The sequence below is a fragment of the Gymnogyps californianus genome, chromosome 7 (assembly GCF_018139145.2).
Source record: "Gymnogyps californianus isolate 813 chromosome 7, ASM1813914v2, whole genome shotgun sequence".
Taxonomy (NCBI): Eukaryota; Metazoa; Chordata; class Aves; order Accipitriformes; family Cathartidae; genus Gymnogyps; species Gymnogyps californianus.
In genome coordinates this window covers 16,822,446-16,846,827 of record NC_059477.1, presented here as the reverse complement: position 1 = coordinate 16,846,827, position 24,382 = coordinate 16,822,446, and the positions used below count along the sequence as shown (strand labels likewise).

Below are 24,382 nucleotides of genomic sequence, written 5' to 3'. Positions count from 1 at the left end.
GCATGTGTGGGCTTTTGAAAGGAGGAATGAAATTTTGTCAGCCAAGAGGCAAACCCATTAAGGGCTAAGTGCTTTTAAAAATGAAAAGCTCCAAAGCTGAGTAAGTATTTTGGATCAGCCATGATATACACTTTGCTGTCTCTAGCTGCTTGCCTTTTCTTTCTGTTCCCTTTTTTAAGGGGAAGGGGATGTGGCTGTTCATGGTGGACTTCTTTGTAGAAAAAGATTTTTAGCCTCTCTGTTGATCATGGGTTAGAGGTGTCCATAAACAAACAAACAAACAAAAGCACTGTGGATCCTGTTCTAACAGCAGCATCTTTAAATAAAATAGCAAAAACCAGTCTCACAAACCAGGTCCTGGTGTTGTCTGCAGAAGGGATAGAAGACAATATCTGTTTTCAGTGTAAAAAAAAAAGGGGGGGGCAAAACCACTCCCTCTTTTAGTTTTTAATGTTTTTTGAACTACAGCTTTTGCAAAGTGTCAGAACTTGTATAGTAGAAAGCCCTTTTTTCCACAGCAGTCTTGCCAGTGGTGTCAAAGTAGTGGGACAGGGCCTGGAGGAAGGAAATAGCTTTAATTTTTAAATATTCAAGACTTCTAAGGAAAACAGTTGATCTGATAATGACCTTGCTCTGATAATGATGGAGAAGCAGTAAATGAGTCCCTTACTGCAATAGATTAAATAAGATTAAATTTTCTTTCTGACAGTCTTTTCCACTTGTTAGATTGCCTGCAGTACAAACATTTCATAGGAAAAGTTTCTTTGTAACGATAATCCAACTCTGAGCATAAGACCAAGAATACAAGAGTCAGTACATTTTAAAACCTCATGTCACTTTCTTCTTTTCAATTTTTTCCCCTTATCATTGCCAAGGATTTCTGGTTTTTATGAGCCTTTAGCATGATTTAGGGGGAAGGTCACTTCCCTCCTTTTCCGATGACAAAGGTCCCAATACTAGAATCGCTGGTTGATTTTCCTGGGTAAGGATGCGGGTGTTTCTGCCGGGCTTTTCTTCCCATCCGAGAACAAGGGGACAACAGAGCTGCTTGGAGCAGCACTGCGTGCCCTGCTGGACAGACAGCCCCTTTGAGGCTGGTATGAATGGCCTGCCCTTGTGCATCTATGACTGCCTGAATCCAGATACAAGCCAGAGCCCTGTGTGAATGGTACGGAGGGCATCGGGCAGGGTCCTGTAACCCCAGCCCCCTACTGAGCTGTTAAAACCCATGGTTTAGCTGTTCAAACTAGTCACCAGCTAATCCATATAGAGAGGCTTACTTTCATATTATAGGCAAGAATATAAAAAAAAAGAGATGTGGCGTCTGCGTTTTGTGTACATTTAAGTTTCTTCGTGATGCTGCTGAAAAGAAGAGAGAGGTTGTGAGGTTTCCATGTTTTGCTCTCAGTTGCTGACTGTACCCCACTGGCACAGCGAGTGGAGATGCAGGGTTTTCCTGGCAGCACGTTTGACATCACTTTGCTCTTTTTGTAGCTGATTCTGAGGGCCGCTATAACATATATGCACTCCTTGCCTGTCTCCTGGGGCAAGTTGGTTGATGTTGAGTTGCCTCTTTGGGAAACCCATAATTTAAGGCTGGGGCTCAACTCTCTGGCTTGAGAGGGTGTTGATTTTCTGAAAGAATAATGCTGCCTGGGATCTTCGCATGTGGAGCTGGGGCGATCCAGCTGCAGAAAGTGCTGACTTCCCTGTCGGAGGCAGGTGACCAGGTGCTTGGTATCTGGCGGCCAGCCTCCCTCCAGAGCCTCCTTGACTTCGAGTGTGGCCACTGGTCCCGTCAGCTCCACAGGCTTCACCTCTTTTGTCCATGGATTGCACAGCTCAGGCAGCCGGGGCCCTGCCCTGCTTTGAGCGCGGTCTGTGCTGATGAAAAGACTAACAAATATAGTCTGAGTACCTGGCCGTGGGCCAGCTGCCTTTCTTATGTCCTTTACTTTCTCTACCGGAGCAATCCTCGCGTGCCTGCTTCTCCTCCTCCCCTTCCCGCCCGGGAACAGCCCTGCAGCTGGTAATCGCGTCTTCAATCGCAAAACCGTAAATGGTTTGTATAACAATTACTAGCTTACCACACGTTAAATTTCAAGTTAGTATGATTAATGACAGTATGTAAACGTGTGTCCATGTGAGATTTTATTTTAAACAGAGCGTGAATAAACCAGATCATCTTTATGTCAGCAGTATACTAGAAACCCTTGACAATCACATTTATATGGGAGGAGAAAAATCTGACTTACGCGGGAGTATTCGTGAACGTGCTTGCTGCCTGCTTCTTCATACTGGTTGTGGGAAGTGTAATTCTGAAGAGGTCTGTGTGTAACTTCTTCTTGTTTCTCTACAGCTAATCATCTACAGAGTGATACCCAAATGGAAACATGGTAAACATCTTTTTTTTGTTTGTTTACTTCAGAGAAATATTTATACTGGAGGGCGGGAGGGAGAGGGGGCAGTGGAAGTCATGGAGGCTACCTCACAGCTAAAGCTCTTCTGCTCATGTCTGTTTACGTGAGAGGGAAGGAGAAGATCCAGATAACACAAACAGTCATTAGGAGATGCAGAAAAAAAATGCAGATTTTTATTCTTCCAGCAGACCTGACGTAGCTTTTGGGGTAGCAGGAGGAAAACAGAGAAATTACAAATCTAAGTAACTTAGTATGATTTACCTTCTTTGCCTCACTGATCCCTCACCATTTCAGAAATTTCAAGGGAGAATTAGTTCTACCTTGCACAGCAGATGTCCTTTGGGAGTGGGGGGAAAAAAGACTTTGAGAGAGGAGAGGCTCCTGCTTTACAGGGAAAGCTTCCAAATAAAATGTGCTGAAACTAAAACCCCATTGAGACTTGAGCAAATACCAGCACAGCCTGTGTGGGCAGCATTCTCGCTACTCCTCCTGAGCCGGGCTCCATAAATGTGCTTTTAGGTGAATCCTCTGTCATCTTTGGTTTCTCAGTGGCGGTCTGTTCTGTGTGTGTGTGTGTGTGTGTGTGTTAGGATTTGTACGGTAAAATTCACCCTGGGAAGGTTTGTGCACCAGAGAGATTGGCAGTAACAGTACGTTTGAGCCCAAGGTACCACCTAATGCTGAGGCGGCTTCTCCAGATGCAGGGAGGAAATAGTTTGGGATTGGGAAAGAAACTGGCCGGCAGTGTGGGTTGGAGCTCATCTTGCTCCATTTACTCCAGCCTGGAGCCTCCTCAGCTTCCCCGGCCACCTCTGGGGCAGCTCGCAGCCTTGTGGTGCAGCTGGGGGTGAGGGGGAGCTGGGTGCCCGAGGCATGGAGAGCTGGCCCTGCCATGGGGAGCTGGCCCTGCCATGGAGAGGTGGTCCTGCTGGAGGAGGCAGCGGCATGGGGAAGGCAGGGAAAGGCAGGGCAGGGCAGCTCACCCAAGGCCGGGCTTCCTCGCTGGAGGAGGGTGGGATCGGGGAGGGTGGGGCAGCAAGGGGAGATCAGGGATTTGTTTTCTCAGCTTGCATTTGCCTTCAAATTCTTGCCGTCTATGTACATTTTTACTGAGGCATCCCAGGGTTCGCTTTTGTTATTGTATTTCAATAAATGACATGGCTAATATAAACCAGATAACACTGAAGGGGAAAAGAGAAATTCAGCAGCGCTGGAGGCTTAGCTCTCCTCCGAGACAGAGAATCGAGTCCCCAAACGAAAGGGATTTATCGCAGGCGTCTTCTCTGTTTGTGTTGACAGCAATGGTGTGCTGGCGAAGGAGAGGAGGCTGCAGTTCCACCAGAAGGGGAGAAGTATGAACTCCACCGGCTCTGGAAAAAGCAGTGCGACTGTTTCAAGGTAAAAGGGTACTATGCTTTGAAGGTCATGGCACAGTTCAGTGGAATTTGGCTGTGTTTTGCTGGCAAAACTTCTGTTCCTCAGTTAAACGGACTTGGCTTGATCTATGTGCATTGTTGCGTTTAGTAGCCGAGAAGGGAATTTTCATTTGGTGGCTTGAAAAACTGCTATTTGTTTTCAACTGTGGTTTGCAGTAAATACTAACAAATGGGCCTAAATTTTAGAAATGTCTGAAATTTAAATGACATTTTAAAATTGGAGCTCTGCAGAATAAGGGCTGACTTTACAAATGACAGGATTGGATCTGAGATGTGTCTGGGCTGATGGCTCTGGTGGTGGGAACGAAAACTTCAGATGCAGAGATCTCCACAATTATTTCCTAAAGTAGGCTGAGCTGTAGGAGTCAAAAGTTCAACAGACCAAGCTGGCTACTGGGCTGAATTACCAGGTGGACAGAAGGGACTGGTTCTTAAAAGGAGACAAGTAGATAGTAAACATCTTTTCATTTGTCTAGTGTTTCTGAGTTACTGGAGCTTTATGAGGAAGATCCTGAAGAAGTGCTCTATAACCTTGGGTTTGGAAGAGATGAACCAGATATTGCTTCAAAAATTCCAGCAAGATTTTTTAATTCATCATCATTTGCCAGAGGGATAGATATCAAAGTGTTTTTGAATGCCCAAATACAGCGCATGGAAGTGGAAAATCCAAATTTTGCTTTAACAAGTAAGTATGGTTTTGAAGCAAAGTTTATTTTTAAGTTTTTGAACTATGTAAACAACCCCAAAAGAAGGTGTCTATCTAATATTCTGGCAAACCCCCTTTACAGCCTAAAGGCCAAATTCCATTCAGAATCCATAATAAAACTCTTGCTTGGTCTTAAATATGGCAAGAGGTGACCATCAGTGTCGTACACCTTGAGGTGAGGGGAAGGGGTTTATAGTGGGGGAGGGAACTGAAAGGCATCCTGTAAGATATACTGTCTTCTGGTTTGTATCATTCCTGTCTCTTGCTCCTAAGCGTGTCTTCTGTTGTAGCTTTAGAGCACTGAAACAAATAGCAATATGCGTCTGTTTCTTGTGTTCTTCAGTATCCGGGTGGGATTTTTGAAAGCTGTCAGCAGCGACCTACTTCTGTCTTTGTTGAAATCTGGGCCAGTATTTCTATTGACTTGGACAGGAGCTTTGTTAGGTCAGTAATGAGCATTGCTGAAATGAGGGCATAGCTGAAATGTCCTCTTGTAGCTGTAGATGGAGAGAGCAATGTAAGTAACCCTTTTCTTCCTAGCACTTTGTAAATTAACTTGCACTTGCGTACCTGTGTCCCTTTTTTGCTTTGTGAAAGCTTTCCATGCTGCTGTTGTGCATTTAGTAAAGACTCCTGCAAAGTTTTTTCCATTTTTTCATACTGTGTGATATCACTTTCACTTTACGGGACTAGGCAGTGTTCAGTCAACCTTTGGGGCCCTTGATATAAGTAGGAGGAGATTTGGGGGGGGTGGGGGTGGGCAGAGGTTATGATGAAAATTCCCTGTTCAGATATAGTCGCTGAGAATTCAAACCATCATGTAGAGATGGATCAACAGGTCTGGGATGTGATGGCAGCAAACATCCTTGTAAACTCTGCCTTATGTTTTGTTCTTGTGCAGGTCGTTTTCGTCAGATTGAAGTGCTTACTACTGTGGCCAATGCTTTTTCTTCTTTGTATTCTCAAGTCTCTGGGACTCCTTTGCAGAAAATTGGTAGTATGAATTCAGTGTCTTCCAGCAAAGAGGCATCCAGCCCTCCCCCTTTAAATCGCAGCAATACAGCCAGTCGGTTAATGAAGACCTTGTCAAAGCTCAATCTGTGCGGCGCACAGCAAGCCGATGGTAGCGGCTGCTCAACTCCTTCACCTGTTGAAAAAGGGAAAAGTCCAGCTGAACCAGGGAGTGAGGAAAATGATGTTAAAAATGAATCTAAATTGCCAAAATACTCTAAAAAGAAAGACTCTCCATCTTTTTTGGCTACTGTAAAGGAGGAGATAGCCAGTAGTCAGACAAATGCTGCGGACACACATAAACCTGCAAACCTTCCTGCTGGGACTGATGATAAGCAAGAGGGTACTGCGCCTCCAGCAGATGTGCAAAGCAGCAGGTTGGCAAGCGCCCAGGATAGACAGTGTGAAGAATCTGGTCTTTTGGACTCGCCAAGCCTCAGCAGCAGTTCCAGTACATCCAACAGCAGTGCCCCGACGCAAAGGCTGCCCGCAGCATCGCCAGGTAGAGACCCCTGTGCTCCCCTCACAAACCCGTCCATAATGAATCTAATGCTGCAGCAGAAGGACTCCTTTGAGATGGAAGAGGTAGGTGGAGATATATGACTTTGTTTTTGCATACAGTTTACATAACTTGCTGGCTGCCGGCAGAGGAATGTTCCCTCCTGTGTAGTTGACAGTGCTTTCTCCAGGCATACTTTAAATTCTCTGAGTGATAGGATAGTTGTCGTTCTCTCTCGGTAGGCTGCTCTGATTGATCCTCTTAATGAAATAACTTGGTGCTGCTGCTGTTGTTGTTCCTGAGAGTCAGCAGGAAAGTTCTCTTTCTTTTTTTCATCAAGCTCAGGTAATTGCAATCACTGACATAACTGCTAGGAACTTTTCCTGTGGAAATAGATCTAGGTTGGGCTTTGTATATATAAAAGCCTTTGGTTTTAAATTTTTACTTTGCTTAAATTGCTAACTGGATGTCATTATTTTTGTTGCCTAAAAGTAATTCAGTTTATTAATTGATATTGATTAAGGATAAATTTGTGGATGGAGCAAGAGTGTTGTTGCATGAAAGGGGAAGGGGCTATCATGTAGAGTGAGGTGCTCATCTTGTGCAACTTTTGGTTTTGATGACAATCTACTGTTTGTTGATTTCTGTGTTCTCTGGAAATTAGCACACTGAAAGTTGCTGTTTGATGTGCCTTTGGCGATGGTGTAATTACAAATTCTGTACTAGTTGCCTTTTAATATCTTCATAAATGCATGTATCCATTTTTTGATTGATAGTTGTCCCAAAGGGATTTTAATTCCTAGGTTCCTGTAAGTGTTTTGTTTATTAGGCTAGTAAACGCACAGCCTACAAATTCAAGAATGCAATTTTTTGCATAGACTCGCACCTTAAATTGTAAGATCTGTCTTAACTTAGTAGATGTTTTTGTGGACACATTTCGAAGTGGCTCTTGTTAACAGTTCAGCAGCTAACTTTTTTGTCTGTGTGAAATAGATATGTAAAATGAAGGATTGTGATTTCATTGGTGAAATGAGTGAAGAAAGCAAGTGAACAGAAAACCCCCAGAGTTTTACAGCAAAATGATGAAGTGATGATTTAGTAGATACTCTGTCTAGTGTTGTATTGTCATTCAGAGCTCTTCTAGATCAACTAATGTTGTAGCTGAAGGCACTCATTAAGTAGAAGAAGGTAATCCAGCCTCTTGTACTTTCTGCCACTTGTTTGTGCCTGTGTGTCCTCACCCACATGTTGTGTGGCTATCTACTGAACCAGAACAAAGGACTGGTCCAGTTGAGAGGGGAAAAAGAAACCCAGTGTATTTTGATTTATTTATTTTTCCTGGCTTAGTTTTCAGCCAGATAATTTTCTTGATCCAGTTTGTTGTGTAGCTGCACAGATCTTTGCGTTGGCACAATGGGAGGGGTCTGAGTGGCAATGCATTTTGCTACGTATCCCAGAGGAGAAATCCATTTTTTTGTACTCTTGGGCAAAGTTGAAACAACTAATATATATATTAAAAAAAAGAAAGGAATGGAATTTTGCTTCAGAATAAGTTGGACTGTAAAGGGTTATGACGTAAAGAAGACTTGCTGAATTCTGCACAAGCCAAATGCAATGCATTTGCGAAGTTTTGGTTGACACACTTTGCAATGATGCCAGGGCATAAACACAGCTGTTTTGGCAAGACAACATGCGATGTGGAATGGGATCGTGGTGAATTTTTGTTTATGCAGTATAATATATACATATCAGCCGCCTACAGATCCCTGGGAGGGAGGGATTCAGTTCTGTTGAAGAAACTTTAGAACAATACCTGGCAGCGTGATTTTATTTTTGTGCGTCTCTAAGCAGGGTATAATGAACAATAAACTGTATTAGAAACAGTGACAATAACTCCTCCCCCCCTTTTCCCAGCTTGGCTTGGAGTACATTCATACGCATGAGGAGGATGACAGATATATCAAGGAAGCTCTTTCCATGCTTACGAATGCCTTGGAGGTTTAAGCGCCCTTCGGAAGTCTGTGGCTGTGAAGATAGCTAGTGCGGGAGTGAGTCAGGGCAGGATTTCCCCCAAACACCCACTCCTAAGGTGGCCAATTACAGTCCCGAAGGTCGTTTACCAGCATCAATATTGGCTGAAGGGATGGGGAAGGAGAGGGGAGTGCTTCTGCACGCTCGTGGAGCTGCGCCGTGCTGCGGACGCAGCCAGGATGCTGTCTCCCCGCCAAGGACAGGAGGTGGAGGGTATTTAGATGAGAAGAGGCTTAGCTGTTGGGAGGCTGCAAATTTAGCCATCGGAAACCGGGAGGTTTGAGAAAATCAAGACACCTTTCCTGGAAGGCCAGTCCGATCAAAGGGCCTGTAAGATTACTTGCTGTTCCTCTTTTTTCTTTTAATTTTTAAAAATTTTTCCTAAACTTAAATGGTGAGCCCCTTCTGTGCTCCCCTGCATTTGGACAAAATAAGGATTTACCCCTTTGGTACAGCCTTCACCTCCTAAAGGAACAGAAGCCTCTTGATTTATTGTGCAAGAGTAATGCTGTTCACTTATTAATGGTGAAAAGTTCAGGCCAAGTACTTCTCGAAACCCTTGTAACTGAGAAAATGCACCCTTGTGGCTGCTATACACATGGTATCAATGCAAATATAGCTGCTTCTTTAGCCAAATACTAATTTGGGCTTAAAACCATCAGTATCCTGATTTTACATTTTTAAGTTGATCAAAAATGGAGATGAAAATTTCATTGCTTGGTAATTTTGAAATTAGGCAGGCAGCCTGTTAGAGGGAAGGGTTGGGGGTAGTTGGGTTGGGGATTTTGTGTGTGTAGACTTGCATGTGAACCATTAGGATTTTCTCCAGAGCACACAAAAGAGAAAACATATTCTATGTTTTGAACTAAACAAAGGCCTCCCTGTTGAGATTTTAGGCATATTCTTTTCATTGTTTGAACAGTTGTCTGAGAACTGCTTTCTTAATAAGACTGTGTTTCACAAAGTGATTAAGTAATAGGATTAATTTTCATGTAGTTTTAAGTTTCCCAGTTGAAATCTGCATGGCTCTGAATATATTATCTTCCTTTTTTGTACTGGAAGACACAAGAAGTATTTCCATGAGTAGTGGTGTGGTGAAGTCTGGAGTAGGTTCTGGCAGGGTCTGGGTCCTTCTGGAGGATTGGTGGCTTGTGGGAAATAGTTGGTAGGGCAGCAGACACCAATCCTTATGTGCTGACCTCTTCATATGTTTTTCTAAATGTATTTTGCTTGTTCTTTATATTCAAATGAGGGGCCAAGAGTGCTGAATGGAAAAGACAGTAGCGTAAAGGTGGTCAAAGTTGTTTTCACACAGTTATTTTAGTCTTTCATCAAAGAGGAACTCAGAACTCTCAGTGTTGTCACAGGATGTGATTTCCAGGTCTTTTTGCACGATGAATGTAACCAGAGGAGAGCCCTGTGCTGTGAGTGGGAGATGCTGTCCTAAGGACCACTGTTCTCCTACAGGAGCATTGCTGAGTACCTGATGAAATAATACGTTGGTTCAAGGAGATATGATTTGCTCCCTCAATCATTGCAGGCTGTTGGACTGGAGGAAAAAAAAACCCAACAACAACCCCCCCCCCCCCATGTGTCGTGTATATAGCTTGGGCATTTTTAAGCACAGGAACATATTCCAGTTGGCCTGACAAAATATTCATCTCCTCTTCCCGATAGATCCAGAGTACAGAGGGGGATCTACCGCACGTTCCAGCTTCTCACCAGCTAGCAGTGACCAAGTCAAGGAAAGGTGAGTAGACTTCAACTCCCAGGAGACAGCAGTCTGCTGAGTGTCCTTCCCTCTTTAAAATGCTGATTCAGATATTTAAAATTTCTAAAGTTTCTTTCCTCTTTAGAAATAAAAAAGATCTGGGTTTCTTTTTCAGCTAAATCACAGAACATTACTGCAAAGTGGCAACCAAATTACAGGCAAGACAACAGCCCTATAACCTCACTGGCTGTTTTCACTTTTGTACAATTGATGATAGCTCAGAGGGACTGAAATGTTAATTCAGATTGTGTGGGATTTTTTTTCCCTGGCAGATCCTGTAATTCAAGATACCCATTTAAACTAAAATTATATTGTTTTAAACCTAAATTGCATGATACATCCAGCTTTTTCCTATGCACTACTGCTCCATCTGCAAGCTGGCTGCACAGAAGACTGGTGTTTCTGCACCCACGTGGAAATTGTAGTCCTTCACGTGGGAAACTCTGTGCACTGACTCTTGTGGCTCGCTCAGTTTGTGCTTTCATCTCAAAGTCTTATTTATGTATTTTATGGCTTGGGAGAGGGACAAAGCTGATCTTTAAGTTAACTTTGTGATTGTTACTTTGCCCAACATTGGCAAGTGAAGTCAGTTCTCTAGCTGTTACGTGTAATTAAAGAAGAAATAGAGCTTGTTGCATTTAGTGAGATGCTTAGCTGCGATGCAATTTCCTGGTGAAACGTGACTAGCATCTCTAGACACTAAAGAGAGGCAGAAAAACCTGTCTTAAGAAACAGAGATCATCTTATTTGCCTTTTCACAAATGAACTGACAGTCTTGTGAACTGTCAGCTGAATTGCATTAATATGGTTGAGAATGCTCTGGAATGAGTGCTGAAGGTTAATGCCTGGTTATTAGAGATAACTTGTGCTACTAGTGCAGCAGTGTTTTGCACAACACAGCATTGCACTCGCTAGTCTTCCTCTGTTGCACACATAGGCCACCACGAAGGACCACCAGAAACTGCATCTCTAACTGTTCCCAGCGTTTCTCCCTTGGCTGTATTTTAAAGTTCATGATTACATGCTTCACGTGATTACATGTAAAGAGATGCACTCTTTACAGGTCAGGTCTCTTGTTTGCCTGGCCTCGGCAGTTTCAGAAAGAGCTTTTCAGAGAAAGGCAACTTAAGGAACCATGAGCTGCAGTCAGGGAGGAGAAAAATACATTTTTTTCATCTTCTGAAATGCTAATTTTGTGTTTTCTGTTCCCAGTAGCTATCTTACCCTCTTCTTCCTCCACGCAAGGAAAAAAAAAGTCAGGTGGTCCTGTGTGTACCTGCTGAAAGGTACCAGCAGTTCTAGCAATGGGTCTTCAGTATGGCAGAAGCGGGGCATACTGGCTCATGTTTCCCAGCTGGTATATCCCACCCGTTTCTCAATACACTTGGCATAGATTAGCGATGACACTTTGTTATCATGCAAGTATTGCCTGGAGTTTTCTATGACTTATCTAACAAGGATGTCAATGCTGATGGTAAGCCTACATGTTTGCTAAAAGTTAGTCTGAGACCAACATTTTATTTCACCTGGAAGATGTGGAAACCTTAGGACTTTGTTCTATATGGGTTTCAGTAAAATTGCCAAGAGGGAGAGCATTTGGTGGAGAACTTAACCAAAATGTTAAAAAACAGTAGTCAATTTTTTTTGCAAGTTGTCCAACATGAGACAATATAGAGGCCTGTTTTGTCAGAGAGCGGGTGCTCACCAAGTTTGAAGGCATCCAAAGTTAGTGGTCACTTACTAAAAATGCTGGCCATTGTGTCTGAATGTGGAATGCCACTTTCACTAGCAATCTCTTGAGGTGGGATCAGCATGAAATTCAAGCATCGGTCTTCTGTTGCAATGTGATTTCAGTTGATGATCCTCATACATACCTGCCTCTTTCAGTGATGTTGGCTCTCCTGTACATAAGCACCCATAAACAAAAAAAATATTCCAGGTGAATGCTCCCCCTGAAGGAATACATCTGTACTTTTTTTTTTTTCACGTAGGGGTACTTCTGTGTCAATTAGCAGGGTTAGTGCTGTCGGTACAGACTATTATAAACCTTGCAGTGTCATTTTAAGTCTACACATTTACAACAGTTTGTAAGGCATTTTAAGAGGGCCTATAATTAGATGTGAAGTATTTGAATTAAAAAAAAAAAAAAGAGATTCTCTTTCCTACTGAAGTGGTCTGGAGACTTAAGATATGCTTGAACAACACTGAATCTACTGCTGCTTACACTCCCCATGAAAGCATGTTTCTCATTTCAGATTAGCTTTGTTTATAAGTGGTAAGCTTAGATTTTCAAAGTGGCTTGCAAATGATTGCTTTGCTATAGTACTGTCTTTGTTAAACACTTCATAGGGGATACAAAGAATTCTGTATCGTATTGACTAGCTTGATGTACTTTTTAGGTTATGTCTTCCAAATGGTACTGAACTGAACTAGTTTATCCATTATGCCCAAAACTGGCATTCTGTTCTTTGTTGTTGCAAACCTCAAATGTAGATGTATTTTTGTGCATGTAGGTTTTTTTAGGAACACAGCAGAGAAGAATGAAAAGCTTCAGTTGCTCTGCACTGTAAACATACAGTGCTGCTAAATGTCCACTATAAAAAAAACTTATTGCGAAGTTATCTGGAAGGAAGGTTTGTTAGTTGGAAAACAAAACTCTTCCTGACATATTTATACAGCAGCACCTTCCATTCCAAAAATGCCCAACAAACAAGGCAAATGTAGGTACAATGCATAGAGAACAAAGTATTCTCGAGGGATTGTAATTTGTGAGTGTCTAGTTGCTGACATCAGTGGCTCTGTGAAATTTTGAATAGCCACAAACCTGTTTCTTTTAAGGCATCTGACATTGACAGTCAAAAGCAGCGATTAATTTTGAAAATTTAGTTCTTGAAAGTGAAGAAAGCACATCATCAGCACTTCCTGTCCTTAATATATTATTGTATTTATAGCTCTCTGTGGGTGCAGCTCCACAGGAGATTGGAGATGGGGGAGTGAGAAGAAACATTTGGAACAGATTTAGTATTTGTGGGAGTCTGTGCTTATCTGTCCAGAAGCTAGGAAATCCCCAGGGACTCTGAAGAGTTTCTGCAGCAGGACTCCCTACTGGGCTGGTTTTGGCAGTGCTGGGGTGCAGGGTGCGATCAATATGGGAAAAAGGGGCAGCAGATACTTAATCCCGTAATGGAATACGTTATAGTTAAATTGGGAATGTCAATTTATTAATAATCTTGTGAAATACAAAGTGCGTTAGAGCTTTGCCAATACTGCAGGTACAAAAAACATAGGTGTTACTAAAGCTGCACGGGCAGTTTCCATGTATTTCTCCTTCTCTTCTGTGTGAGCAGTCGAGTGATGCAGAAAGTGTAAGACAAGTATCTGATGGGACTGTTTGGCTTGGTGAGACTGGCAGTCCATAGGTAGCTGAATATTATTTTACAATAGATGAATTATTCCATTATTTGATAGTGATTCGCTGATAAATCTGTGCTCTCATGTTTTGTAAACCGCGGACTTGTTTCTTCATCATCTGTTCTTGTTTAGAACTTTGTCAGCTTATTTGATATATTTCTGAATATCCACATTTCTCTGGTATGTATTCAGTGCCTAAATATATTTTTATTTTTTTATACAGCTTAAAACAATAATCCAAGGGGCATTTTCATTTGCGCTTTGTTTAACTGGGACATGAGCTTGATTGTTGCTTCTGGTTTTGTTCATCTTGGCTGGTTCCTTTTCCCACACTTTCGTTATTACGCTGCCTCTGCCCTTCTCCCGCTAGTTCAGAAGATTTCCTCTACGTAGTGTTGATAGTAGCTTTGGGCTGCAGGGCTGGCATCGTGTGGTGACCTTTTTGCGGAAGGTACAGTTGCCTTAGTGGCGGTACACAAGGCAAGGGATGATCCCCAGTTAGCCCCTACAGCCCAGCCTTTGGTGCTGAGTTTTCTGCATTCAAGGTGAAGCGAGGGGAGCCATACCTCATCACAACCTCCTTCTCTTAAGACTCTCCATTGCCAGGAGGCATTTTAATCAAGCTCTGAATGTAACTCTTTAGCTTTTTTAAAAAATGTTTTCATGCTTTCCTCTTGTCTGCTTGAATCTGAGAAACATCCAGGTGCCATAGAGCAGGTTGAATGTCTGGATCAGTAGTTGACAAGGAGGGTGGATACCATTATGTATCAGTATATCCCAATGTACTAGTTGGTATTTCCGGTCTTTACAGAGCCAAACTTTGTCATTTCACTACTGAAGTAGTAGGGATTCCTGTTCTTTAAAAGTTTTTACTGCATTTACATGATAGTGGCATAGTGGAGAACTCTGAGAACTTGCAAGAGACAAGGGTAAGGTATGGTAGAAGACGACTACTCATACTTACAAAAAATGTCTTCTCTGATTTGCTTTAAAATGTTCTTAAAAAAATCCTAGCAGCTCTGCAGCACAGAAAGCAAGGGATGACTGTATTAAGGGGATGTCTCCTTAGGTGGAACCAAGGCAGTTTGAATCTGTTCATGCTGTGCTAGCCTCTTGCCATGGATAAAGACGACGAGGCAGCCTCTGTTCTAGACTGACCACTTGACTCTGTCAAGTATGTCTGTCATGACTCTGTCGTATAAGGCTGTCAAAGCATGTGCGTAAATAACAAATGCTATAGAAAATGATCTAAAAAACTGATTTTTACTTTAGTACTGTGTCTCCGAGGAGACCAAGAATTGATTTGAGGAGACATATATACATATATATATATGTATGTATTTTTTTTTTAATAGCTGAAAAGGAAATATTGACTGAGAAGGAAATAGAAGGGCAGGTCAGTATTTTTCTTGAGCAGTAATAAACTTCACGCACATGAAACCAAATGCCAGCACATGCACTGGTGAATTGCTTTATCTGAACTACTTGGAATCTCTCCCCTGTGGCTAAGGCTTTCACCAGTAGTGCTTTTTCCTTTTAAATTAAAATTCACCAAATAGGAAAAGAAGCTGAGAGAAGGCCAAAGTAGGTGACTATTCACATTGGAGGAGGTGGCAGCTTCCCACCAGCCTCAGCTGTTGTGGCAACCTGTTCATGGCATGCTCTTTCAGCCATATTAATTGTATCAGGCAGTTAATAAGAGCTAGTCCAGTTCTCAGGGAAGTAATTTCCATTATCTTTACTGGGAGCTGGGTGGGGATGTCTGTCTTGAGGTAGAAAAGTTGTTTATCATCGCAGGATATTGTGGCTACCATGATAACAGAATAGCAGCACAATTTGAAAGGCACTCCCTAAAAGCTGTGTGAAATCGCTGATACAGAGGTTTAATGGGCAGTTTGCCTCTCCTGGTGTTCACAAGCTTCTGGGCCTGTGCAGGCTTTTATTTCTGCGTTAGTGAAATGTTCATCAAAATTAATACTAAAAAAAATTAGTTCTGAATATCCAACAGTTTCAAAACAGTTTTCATAATGCATTCCAATGCATTGAGCTGTGAACTGGGATTAATTATATGATGACAGTTAAGTGGTTGAAGGAATGTGGGGCAAAATTCTGCATTGAGCCTCTGAGAAGACATCAGTGAGCTCTTGCCCCAGGGTGAGGAGGAGGAGGAGGCAGGGGCCTGGGGGCTACAGGCCGCTGTGGTCTCATCCCATCTCCAAGCTTTTACACTTCTGCTGAGAACTAGAGGTGAGATACGGTTGTTGCCCAGGCTGCCATCTGGCAAAGCAAAGTGTTTATGGTGCTGTAAGGTAAACCCCATACCTGGTGAGTGCCTCCTGTGTCTAGCAGGGAACAATATACATGCAATACTGTACTGCAGAGCTACTGAGATCTCCCTGAAAAGCAGCTTTGTGGCTGTAGTGCTTGCACCAGAGGAAACCACTTTTGGGTAGCACTGAGGATTTTAGAGTCTCTTTAGGCTATTTTAACACTTACCTAATGTAAGTAGAAAGGAACAAGCAGGAGGATCTTATCTTTCATGTATAAAATGAGTGCTAGGAATGTGCTTTGGCAGATTGCCCGTTGATGTGTCAGAGGTATTTCGTATTTGTCCGCTAAACCAGTGGAGGACCATCTCTAGCAGTTCTCCCAAGTCCTGTGCATCACCCTCTCTGCTCATGTGATGCTGTTCCTCTGGGTGTATGGGGTGGTGTAGGCTGGCAGGAGGTGAGTGATCTCCTTTATCTCCATGATCAGGAGGGGTGGCGAATCTGTACGTGTCAATACAAAAGCAACTGTTCCACTGCATGCATGTGAATTAACCAGTGATTCAGTTTTGTGGAAGGAAAACTGCAGCAGTGGCAACATCTGCAGAGTGGGGTTTTTTCCACAGTACAGGAAAGAAAAATGTAAAAGGTGGTTCCTCTTCCACCACTGTTTGAAGTTTCACAAGTAGGGCTTTGCATGAGAAGAGGTTTTGCTTGAAACAAACAAGCTGTTTCTCTGTATTGTTCAAAGTGGGGCTTGAAAAGGAATTGTGTTATCCACTTAATGCTACTTTGATGTAAAAGGAAAGCGTGTATTGAATTTGATTGGGCTTGAAAGGCTGTGATTTGTAAAGTAACTACGGTTGGGTTTTGCTTGTTTTAAACAGATCAGCTGTTACGGACTGCAAGTCAGCACTCTGACAGCAGTGGCTTCGCAGAGGATTCCTCCACAGATTGTTCTCCATTTAATCAGCTTCAGGTAAGGTTCCCATATTGTGGTTGAAATATTACAGATTATTATGGGACAGCAGGGACCTGGGGAGGGCAGGAGAGATGTTGATGTTTGACTGCTATTGTGACCATCAGTCTAGATCCTATAAAACTTCTCATTTTCAGAGCTGGACCTGCCGAGTCCCTTACAGAACTGTGTTAAAATTTGAAAGCCTTTCTGGTAGGATAATCTGCGTATACTTGGGCCTGGGTTAAGCTCTAAATTCAGTATGTCCTGTTTGCTTTTTCTGGTGTATCTTTTCTCACTGACTGAGGCTTCAGAATCGTAATCCATTCCTCTCATGACTGCAGTGGGTAGAGATTAAGGTTATGAAAGATTATAGCTTTTTTGCTGATCGTTTCATTTCTTGTATCATTTTTGCCTTCCCACTCTTTTTTTTTTTGCATGTTTTTCTGTTTTTTTTTTAATTAGCATCTGACAGAAAGTGAAAACCATTTCATACTAAGTTTACTGTGAAGGTATACTAATGTTTAGTTGATCTTGAGCTCTCACGCTCTTTCTTGTTCCAATTTCTTTGATCTCGGTTCCAGAACTTGCCGTGATACTGATCAGAGACCACATGTCTTAGAGGAGGCTTTTGTTCCAGCATGGTGTTTAGGTGTCTGCCCAATACACACATTTGCTCAGCGTTGTACCTGATATTTAAGAGAGGTGTTCTCTTGCCTCTCCTAAAACATTTGCACAGTAATAACCATGATTTGGTTGGCCTGTCAATCAGCTAGAGAAAAGTCTTGAGTTGGATCCTGGCCTCAAGGCCATCGGTTAGCTGTCTGGGACCTCAACCACAGTGCGGAGGAATACAAAGATGGGATTCTGGGTATCACCAGTAATTTCATTTCTATGGCTTGCAGCTGCTGAACTTTTTTTTTTATGCTGCTGTATGTTTTTTCCCTTGTGGCACACCAAACATTTTAAAAGCTGTTTGGCATTACTAGGAAGAGATTCCCACCCTCCCCATCCATCAACGTTCCTTTTCCGTTTTGGTACTGGTATTCTGTGCTTTCCAGTTTAGTAGTTTTTCAACTGAGTACCAAAATGAAAGCCAAGACAGTGCTAGTCTTTGTGTCTCCCTTAAACATCAGCTTACACTTTCCAAGAGCAAGAGAGTGAATAAAGGAAATAATGAGCCTGAGTCTCTGTAATGAGCATAATAGTCCGAGATACTGGTTCTGCTCTCTGCTAAACTGGGACTGCACTGAAGTTGACAGGCATGTTAGAAGGTGACTCAGATTAGAGTTGCTCACTCCTGATCTTTATATTGGTTGCAACCTGATTAAGAGTCCATTAAAAGCATGTTGCAACTAAGTGCCCCTTCACTGGAAGACTGGTGGAATTTATTCGTGTTGGCTGTAAAGGGATGATATTTTTCTGCTTTCTATTCTGCTGTTTTGAAAAGATGTATTGAGACTGCACAAGGTTTGTGCCATGGAGTTGCTAGGCTCTCTTCTGCCACCTTCACTGCTTTATTCAGACCAAGTGCTGAGCTGAATTCAGAAAATACAGGTGAATGATGAGACTAGGGGAAATGAGAACTTGGCAGCTAGTGAAGAGAACCTGTGAAAAGATGAACGGGATACAGAGGGGTGTATATTGTTTCTTAAAAGTATGGTAAGTTAGTGCCATCTACTGTTAAATAATTGACTCCAGCAGCCATAGCATTCCTCTGAAACTCAGGAGAAAGCTCAAAAACTGGAACCGTATTGCCTTTCGTCCCTGATATCCAAAATAAAGATTTCTAAGGGAAATTTTGGCATTGAGATGGGATATTCTGCAGGGGAGTTTCATGTTACCAAAGAAGCTAGAAGAATTCTCCATCCAAGTTCTTGAAGTTTTGCTTGCCTGACTTGTAGGTGAACAATGTGATGGAGGATTAGAGACAGAAATATGCACACATGTAGCACACCTAATTTCACCTAGACATTACAATCTTTTGTTCTTTTAATACCTTTGACTTCAACAGTATCTGAACCTGCACAGTCTTTCATACTAATTTGTGACTGTGCCAGTGAGTGCAGTGTTAAGTATGTATTTAAAAAGATGACCTTCATGACTGAAATCTTCTTCTAGATGGTTGGAGAAGGAAGTATTGCCTGACATACACCATAAGTAATCTCTCTAGAAGGAACTAATAGTTAATATCCTAATGGCAGTGAGAGCTGCAGAAATTAGAGATGGGAAAAGCTTCTCTAAATTTCTGGTTCATGCGTCAACCATGGTAAACTTCCAAGACTGTACTTTATACCACATATTCTTATGAAAATGTCTTGTCCGCTTGTAAATATACAAGTCAATCAGGCCAGCCTAAGGAATATGCTTTGCAATCCATAGATCTCTTTTTTTTTTTTTTCCTTTCTCGTAGATGCTTTTCCTGCCATTTGTTACCTATTAAATTAGCAGCTCCCTCATACATGTGCTCTGTTTTAAACTGTGATTTAGAATGAAAAGGTGAAGTAGTATTAGGAGAAAGGAAGGATGGGCGTACTAGTACTGGATGCAGTCTTCAATAGATATTTGAAGCCTAATGTGAGATTCTCAGCCTCAAACAATTCTGTGACTTAAAACAGGCTGAGTATATGGGCAGACTGGTTTTCTCATTCTTAGTGTTGTCCTGTGACACTAGTTTCACTACGGTGTGCAGTTCTGTTCACTTCTCTGTATGCATTCCCTAATACCACCCTTCGTTTCGGCACTGACTGTGAACCTTTATATATGGGAGATGCCATGTACTGCCACCCTGCTATTCCTTTGTCATCACTACCTAAAATACTAGCATTTTACTCTTTTTACTCTTTTACTCTTTTACTCTTTTACTCTGCTGCCACTTCTATTCTTCTGGAAATAAAGAGTTTATTGTCAAATCAAAGAAATGTGTGAATGGTTTGCTCTTTTTTTTTTTTTTTAAAAACATCTCCTTTTGGCACCATACTTCAATATGCTTCTAACCTATCTGATACTATGGTTTCTTTGTTCTCCTTCACTGTTTTTCTTGCACACTAACTGCATTGTTCTTTCTGCTCCTCACCACAATGCCCGATGAATATGGACTTGGACTCTTAGCCTGACCCCTGAGAAGGCAGGTCTCCAGTGTGTTCACTCCTTTGCTGGCTCGTATCTTTCTTAGGTTCAGGAGTCTTTGCAGGGCATGGGAAGCAGTGCTGACAGCTGTGACAGTGAGACAACCGTGACGTCGCATAGTGAGGAACAGAAGACACTGATAGCCAAGGAACTACCCTGTTTCAATAAGTTTGAGGAGGAGGAAGATGATGAGGATGATGATGACGATGATGAAGAGGATATTATCTCTCAAGTAGAGAGACGAAAGGTAGGGGCACCTTCTGAGAACAGAAGGAACGAAGATAGAAAAATTATTGACTATGAAACTGAACAAAATCAAGGAGGAGAAAGCAAGTCATCTGATGTATCAGAGACAGTTCAAGGAGAGGTCAGCTCTAAAGAGGAAGACATTTCCAGTGAGCGAAAAGAATTGGACCTGCTGGAGAAAGGCAGTGTGTTTGAGTTTCCTCAGTACCACACGCACCATATCCTCAAGTCGATGGAGTCTCTGGAAGGTGGCGGCTCCTCCCCATCGTCTGTGGACAGGGTTCACGTGGCCTTGCAAAGAGCCGAGATGAGGATTATCAGCACATCTGATTCCAGGGCTGGACGCACTCTGCTTAAGTCAAAAGATCTGCTGAGGAAGCAGAGACTCTGGTTTGCTGAATCAGGCTATCCCCTAAGGCGGTCTCAGTCTCTCCCAACTGCATTGCTGAATCCAGTGAAAGTGGTGTCCTCTGTGAATGTCCAGTTAACTCCAGGAAAAGAGACTCTGTGCAGTCCTCCTTCTTTCACCTACAAGTACACACATGTGGAGGAAGATGAGAAAGCGACATCTGAGAATGACAAAAGTGAGGGTGAGGCAGCCGCCAGCCAGCCGGTGTGCAAATCCACGCTGTTCATTGCGCCTTCGTCCTCCAAAAAAGAAGTGCCCCAGACTGGGCCCAATAGGCTGTCCGAGGAGCCCAGTCCCACCAGGGTACAGAGCTGCCCGCTGCACACGCCGCCACACATGTCCCAGTCGACGTGCTCCCTCCACTCCCTCCCTGCTGAGTGGCAGGACAGACCGCTCTGCGAGCATGTGAGGACGCTGAGCACCCACAGCGTCCCAAGCATCTCTGGCTCTTCCTTCAGTGCCTTGCTTTCCCCCTTCAGCTGTCCCTTCTCTCCAAGGCATGCTGGATTTCCTCATCGACCTCATGCCATCAACCCGCCCTCCACTGTGGAGATGCAGCTGCGCAGGGTCCTACACGACATCAGAAACTCTCTGCAGAACCTCTCACAGGTAAGAGGAAGACAAATTTTGCCCCTGGGCAAAGGGGCTTCTTATTTTATCCTTACAAAACCAAGATGTTCACCTGCATGTTCCTTTGTGTAGTGCAACAGATCAGGAAAAAATGACATTTTGTGCAAGTTTGATTTGCTCCTGTTTTAGGAGCTTCTGTTTAAAGTGGCAAATGATCATCTCTCCAGTGCTCCACTATTTTTGCATTTAATTTTTTCTTGTTGCAATTGACCCAGATTGATTTTTTTTTTTTTTTTTTAATACTTGTATGGATATTCTTGGGTGAGAGGGAGGAACGGTGTACTCTTTATCAGCTATTATTTTAAGATAATAGTAATTTGCTTTAGATTTAAAAATACATATTGACAGTCCTTTGACCTCTCTCTTCTTCTCTTTGACATACTTCCCATCCAACTGATAAAAATATATTTTTTTCATTGCAAGTCACATGGCTTCACTAATGATGTCAGTGATGATTGATCCCTATATGTTTCTGAGCTGTTTCATGCCAGTCTTTTGCACTTTCAACTCTGGAGCTAGTCAACATGTTCCTGACGTCATCAGTCGTTTATTAAGAATCAGTTTTGTCAGAGCATGTGAAATTTTGTCCATCTCATCACTCAGAGAAGAAGTGCTTTAAAATGCAAGCATATTTTTTTTACCGGTTTCTGCCACACCTTCTGCTCTTTCCCTCCTGATTGCCAGCTGTCCCTCCTCTGCCATCCCTGTACTGCTGTTCTCTTAGGTGGTGATCCAGTTTAGGAGTCTGCAAGCTGCTGCAGCAGGCTACGTGGGCAGAGCAGTTGCAGACTCTGCTTGTTTATATATGAATACATGAAGACTAATCGGTTGTAGAGCTTCAAAAATTGCTGTGGGTTTTACCCAAGAACAAACGTGCGCCTGCCTACACCATATTGCAGGTGGTAGGCTGTAGTGGGCCTTTTTAGACCGCTGTTACTTTATTTATTTTGCCACTTGTCAAAAGTTAGAGGCTAGTCCAGCCTGACTTTGGTTATATCAGCTGGCCCTGCTTCTCAGAGCGAGCTTTGGTACCGTGACCAGCTCTGCAATGGAAAGCTGCGGTCCGCTGTGTTTTAAGTCAGCCATTGCTCAAGGTGGTGAACGGTGTGCCTGGGAGTAAGCATTTGCAGAATTTAACCTTCTTTGTAAAATTCCCTCGTGTGTACCAATTGCAGCCTTGATTTGTGTAAGGTTACAGCGTGCTGCACTACTTTTACCGAATATACCATGCTAACTAAACCGACTGAAGAAGAAACCTCTGTATTATGTCCAGAACTCATGCTCAAGCTGGTTCAATTAAAAAACAAATTAGTATCGGAGGGGATAATAACATCTCCTAGCCTATTTTTTCTGCTTCCAGCATATTTTGTCTAGACTAGTTCCATTTTGGGGGCTTGGTCCTTCTCATTGCAGAGCTTTGTATGAAAATGTATTCCCTGGTGCTGCTTTTTCCTACAGCCAAGATCGAGTTTGGCACACAGCATACTCAGCAGCTAAAGAAAAAGTTGAGATGTTTCAAATATATAATTCTGATTTTAGGGAGGAATAGAGAGGAGTAGATAAATTCCTGATAGAACAGGGAACAGAGAAAACTGGGAGAGGAAAAAAAAAACATCCTCTTGATGTGATCATGTTTGAGCAAAACTCCTCTGGATGAATGGACATGCTTCAAATTTTCCATGGCGTGTCAATAGTCCTTTGAATTCTTTCAAAATTATATTGGACAAGCTGTCTTTTTCAAGTTTGAAAAGGTAAATGTTTTTCCTGTTTCCACTGTTCTTTGTTGTGCCATGTCTCTACATGTAACAGCCCCTGAATTTTATCTGGTTGCTCCATATGTTGATGCAACATGCAAATAGAAATTCTTCAACAATCTTGTTTTCATGAGAGATCATTAGCACGCAGGGGTCTTTGGATGTAGGCAATGCAGTGAGATTAAAAACGAAAATCGACAAAAAAAACCCCTTAAGAACTGAGCAAAACCCCACAATGAATGTGACTAATCATGATTTGAAACTGGGACACAGTTTAATTTGCTCAGTTCTGGTTTTGGAGTTGTTCTTTTTATCATTAGCTAAGACAATTGAGACTACTGAGTTTTCAGGCATAAAATGCCTGGTGCAGATAAAACTTAGCTTTTATTCCTACTTACTGTGTCAGACAGGATCAAGTTGGTTTTTCACCTGCAGCACATTTGCCTTACAGAGCTTTGGTGCACGTTATTCAGTTAAGAGCTGGTGCTGCCATTTTGTAAGGTTTCCTTTTCCTGATACAATATTTGCATAGGTAGCAGAAATCGCAGTGCCAGAAGGGTTGTGTTTTAACAGTGGCTGCTGTCGGAGTATCTGCGCATTTGAGAAGATGAGTTCATAAAGGAGATTGCTGACTTTCCCATTTCAAATCGTTTGTTTCTTCCCTAGTACCCGGTGATGAGGGGTCAGGATCTTTCAGCTGCCACCGGTTACACTACTCAGAGATCATCCATTCTACCTCTCTACGAAGTAAGTGACCCTGTTCACGTAGTGGTACTTAGTCAAAATAAAATAAAAAGAAACATCCTAAATGTGCCACAGATTGTGCTAACTTTGGGCAGTTCCCCATCTTTGCTCTCAAGAGATAACAGATGACTCCATCCTGCAAATAATGTTAAAAAGAAAGTAATCTAAATACATGGAAATCCTTTCATGTGTTTGCTTGTATGATATATCTAAAAATGTTGGTTTTTTGAATTATTGTGAGTTCACAACGCACAGCCTCTGTAGTATACTGAAGTTGCTGAGGTTCTGCTTGACTCAAAGGGCACATCTGGGCAAGTGTGGTTATAGGATCCAGACTTACTTTAATTCAATTTTTCCATGTAGTGCATTATCATCTTTTTTCCCCACTGTGCCCCTCCCAGAATACTTTCCAGGAGCTGCAAGTGGTAAGGCGAAATCTAAACTTATTCAGAACCCAAATGATGGATTTGGAATTGACTATGTTACGTCAACAGACAACAGTTTATCAGCACATGACAGAAGAGGAAAGGTAAAATGATCTTTTAAAAAAAAAAAAAAGAGAAAATACTCTGGCATTTCAGGAAATGTGTTGTTGCCCCTGAAATCAGAGCAAGAAATCTATTACTTTCAATTTGAACAGAGCTGGAGCTGAGTTTTTGCCAAAAATTTGTTTACTCTCTTCTTTATACTTCTTCATTGTAGAGTTTTTTCCTCTTTTTTTCTTCTAGTCCCTATTTCTCATTAATTCATGATTTTTTTCCTTTATCCTTTCTCCAAAGTGATTTTACAGCTGTAGATTTTAAGGACTTATCATAGGATACTTGAGCATAGGATACTGGGGGCAAAAAAGCCTTAAAGATTTTCAGCTTAGATGGTTTCCTCCCCCCCATCTTTGTAGACGTAAATAAAGAATGAACATTGTAGCATTCAGATGCTTTTCCAATTTACAGTGGCCACTCG

General features: G+C 42.3%; 1 protein-coding gene across 1 annotated transcript in view; it reads left to right on the top strand.

Annotated features, from left to right (window-relative positions):
- The window catches only part of ITPRID2 (ITPR interacting domain containing 2), a 42,041-nt gene that overhangs the window by 6,944 nt on the left and 10,715 nt on the right, over positions 1 to 24,382 (top strand). Inside the window, exons 4-12 of the mRNA XM_050899790.1 lie at positions 2,360 to 2,396; positions 3,720 to 3,818; positions 4,333 to 4,541; positions 5,464 to 6,158; positions 9,781 to 9,853; positions 16,440 to 16,531; positions 19,686 to 20,903; positions 23,345 to 23,425; positions 23,824 to 23,951. Coding sequence (XP_050755747.1) covers positions 2,360 to 2,396; positions 3,720 to 3,818; positions 4,333 to 4,541; positions 5,464 to 6,158; positions 9,781 to 9,853; positions 16,440 to 16,531; positions 19,686 to 20,903; positions 23,345 to 23,425; positions 23,824 to 23,951 — 2,632 coding nt within the window. The remainder of the gene's footprint in view (positions 1 to 2,359; positions 2,397 to 3,719; positions 3,819 to 4,332; positions 4,542 to 5,463; positions 6,159 to 9,780; positions 9,854 to 16,439; positions 16,532 to 19,685; positions 20,904 to 23,344; positions 23,426 to 23,823; positions 23,952 to 24,382) is intronic.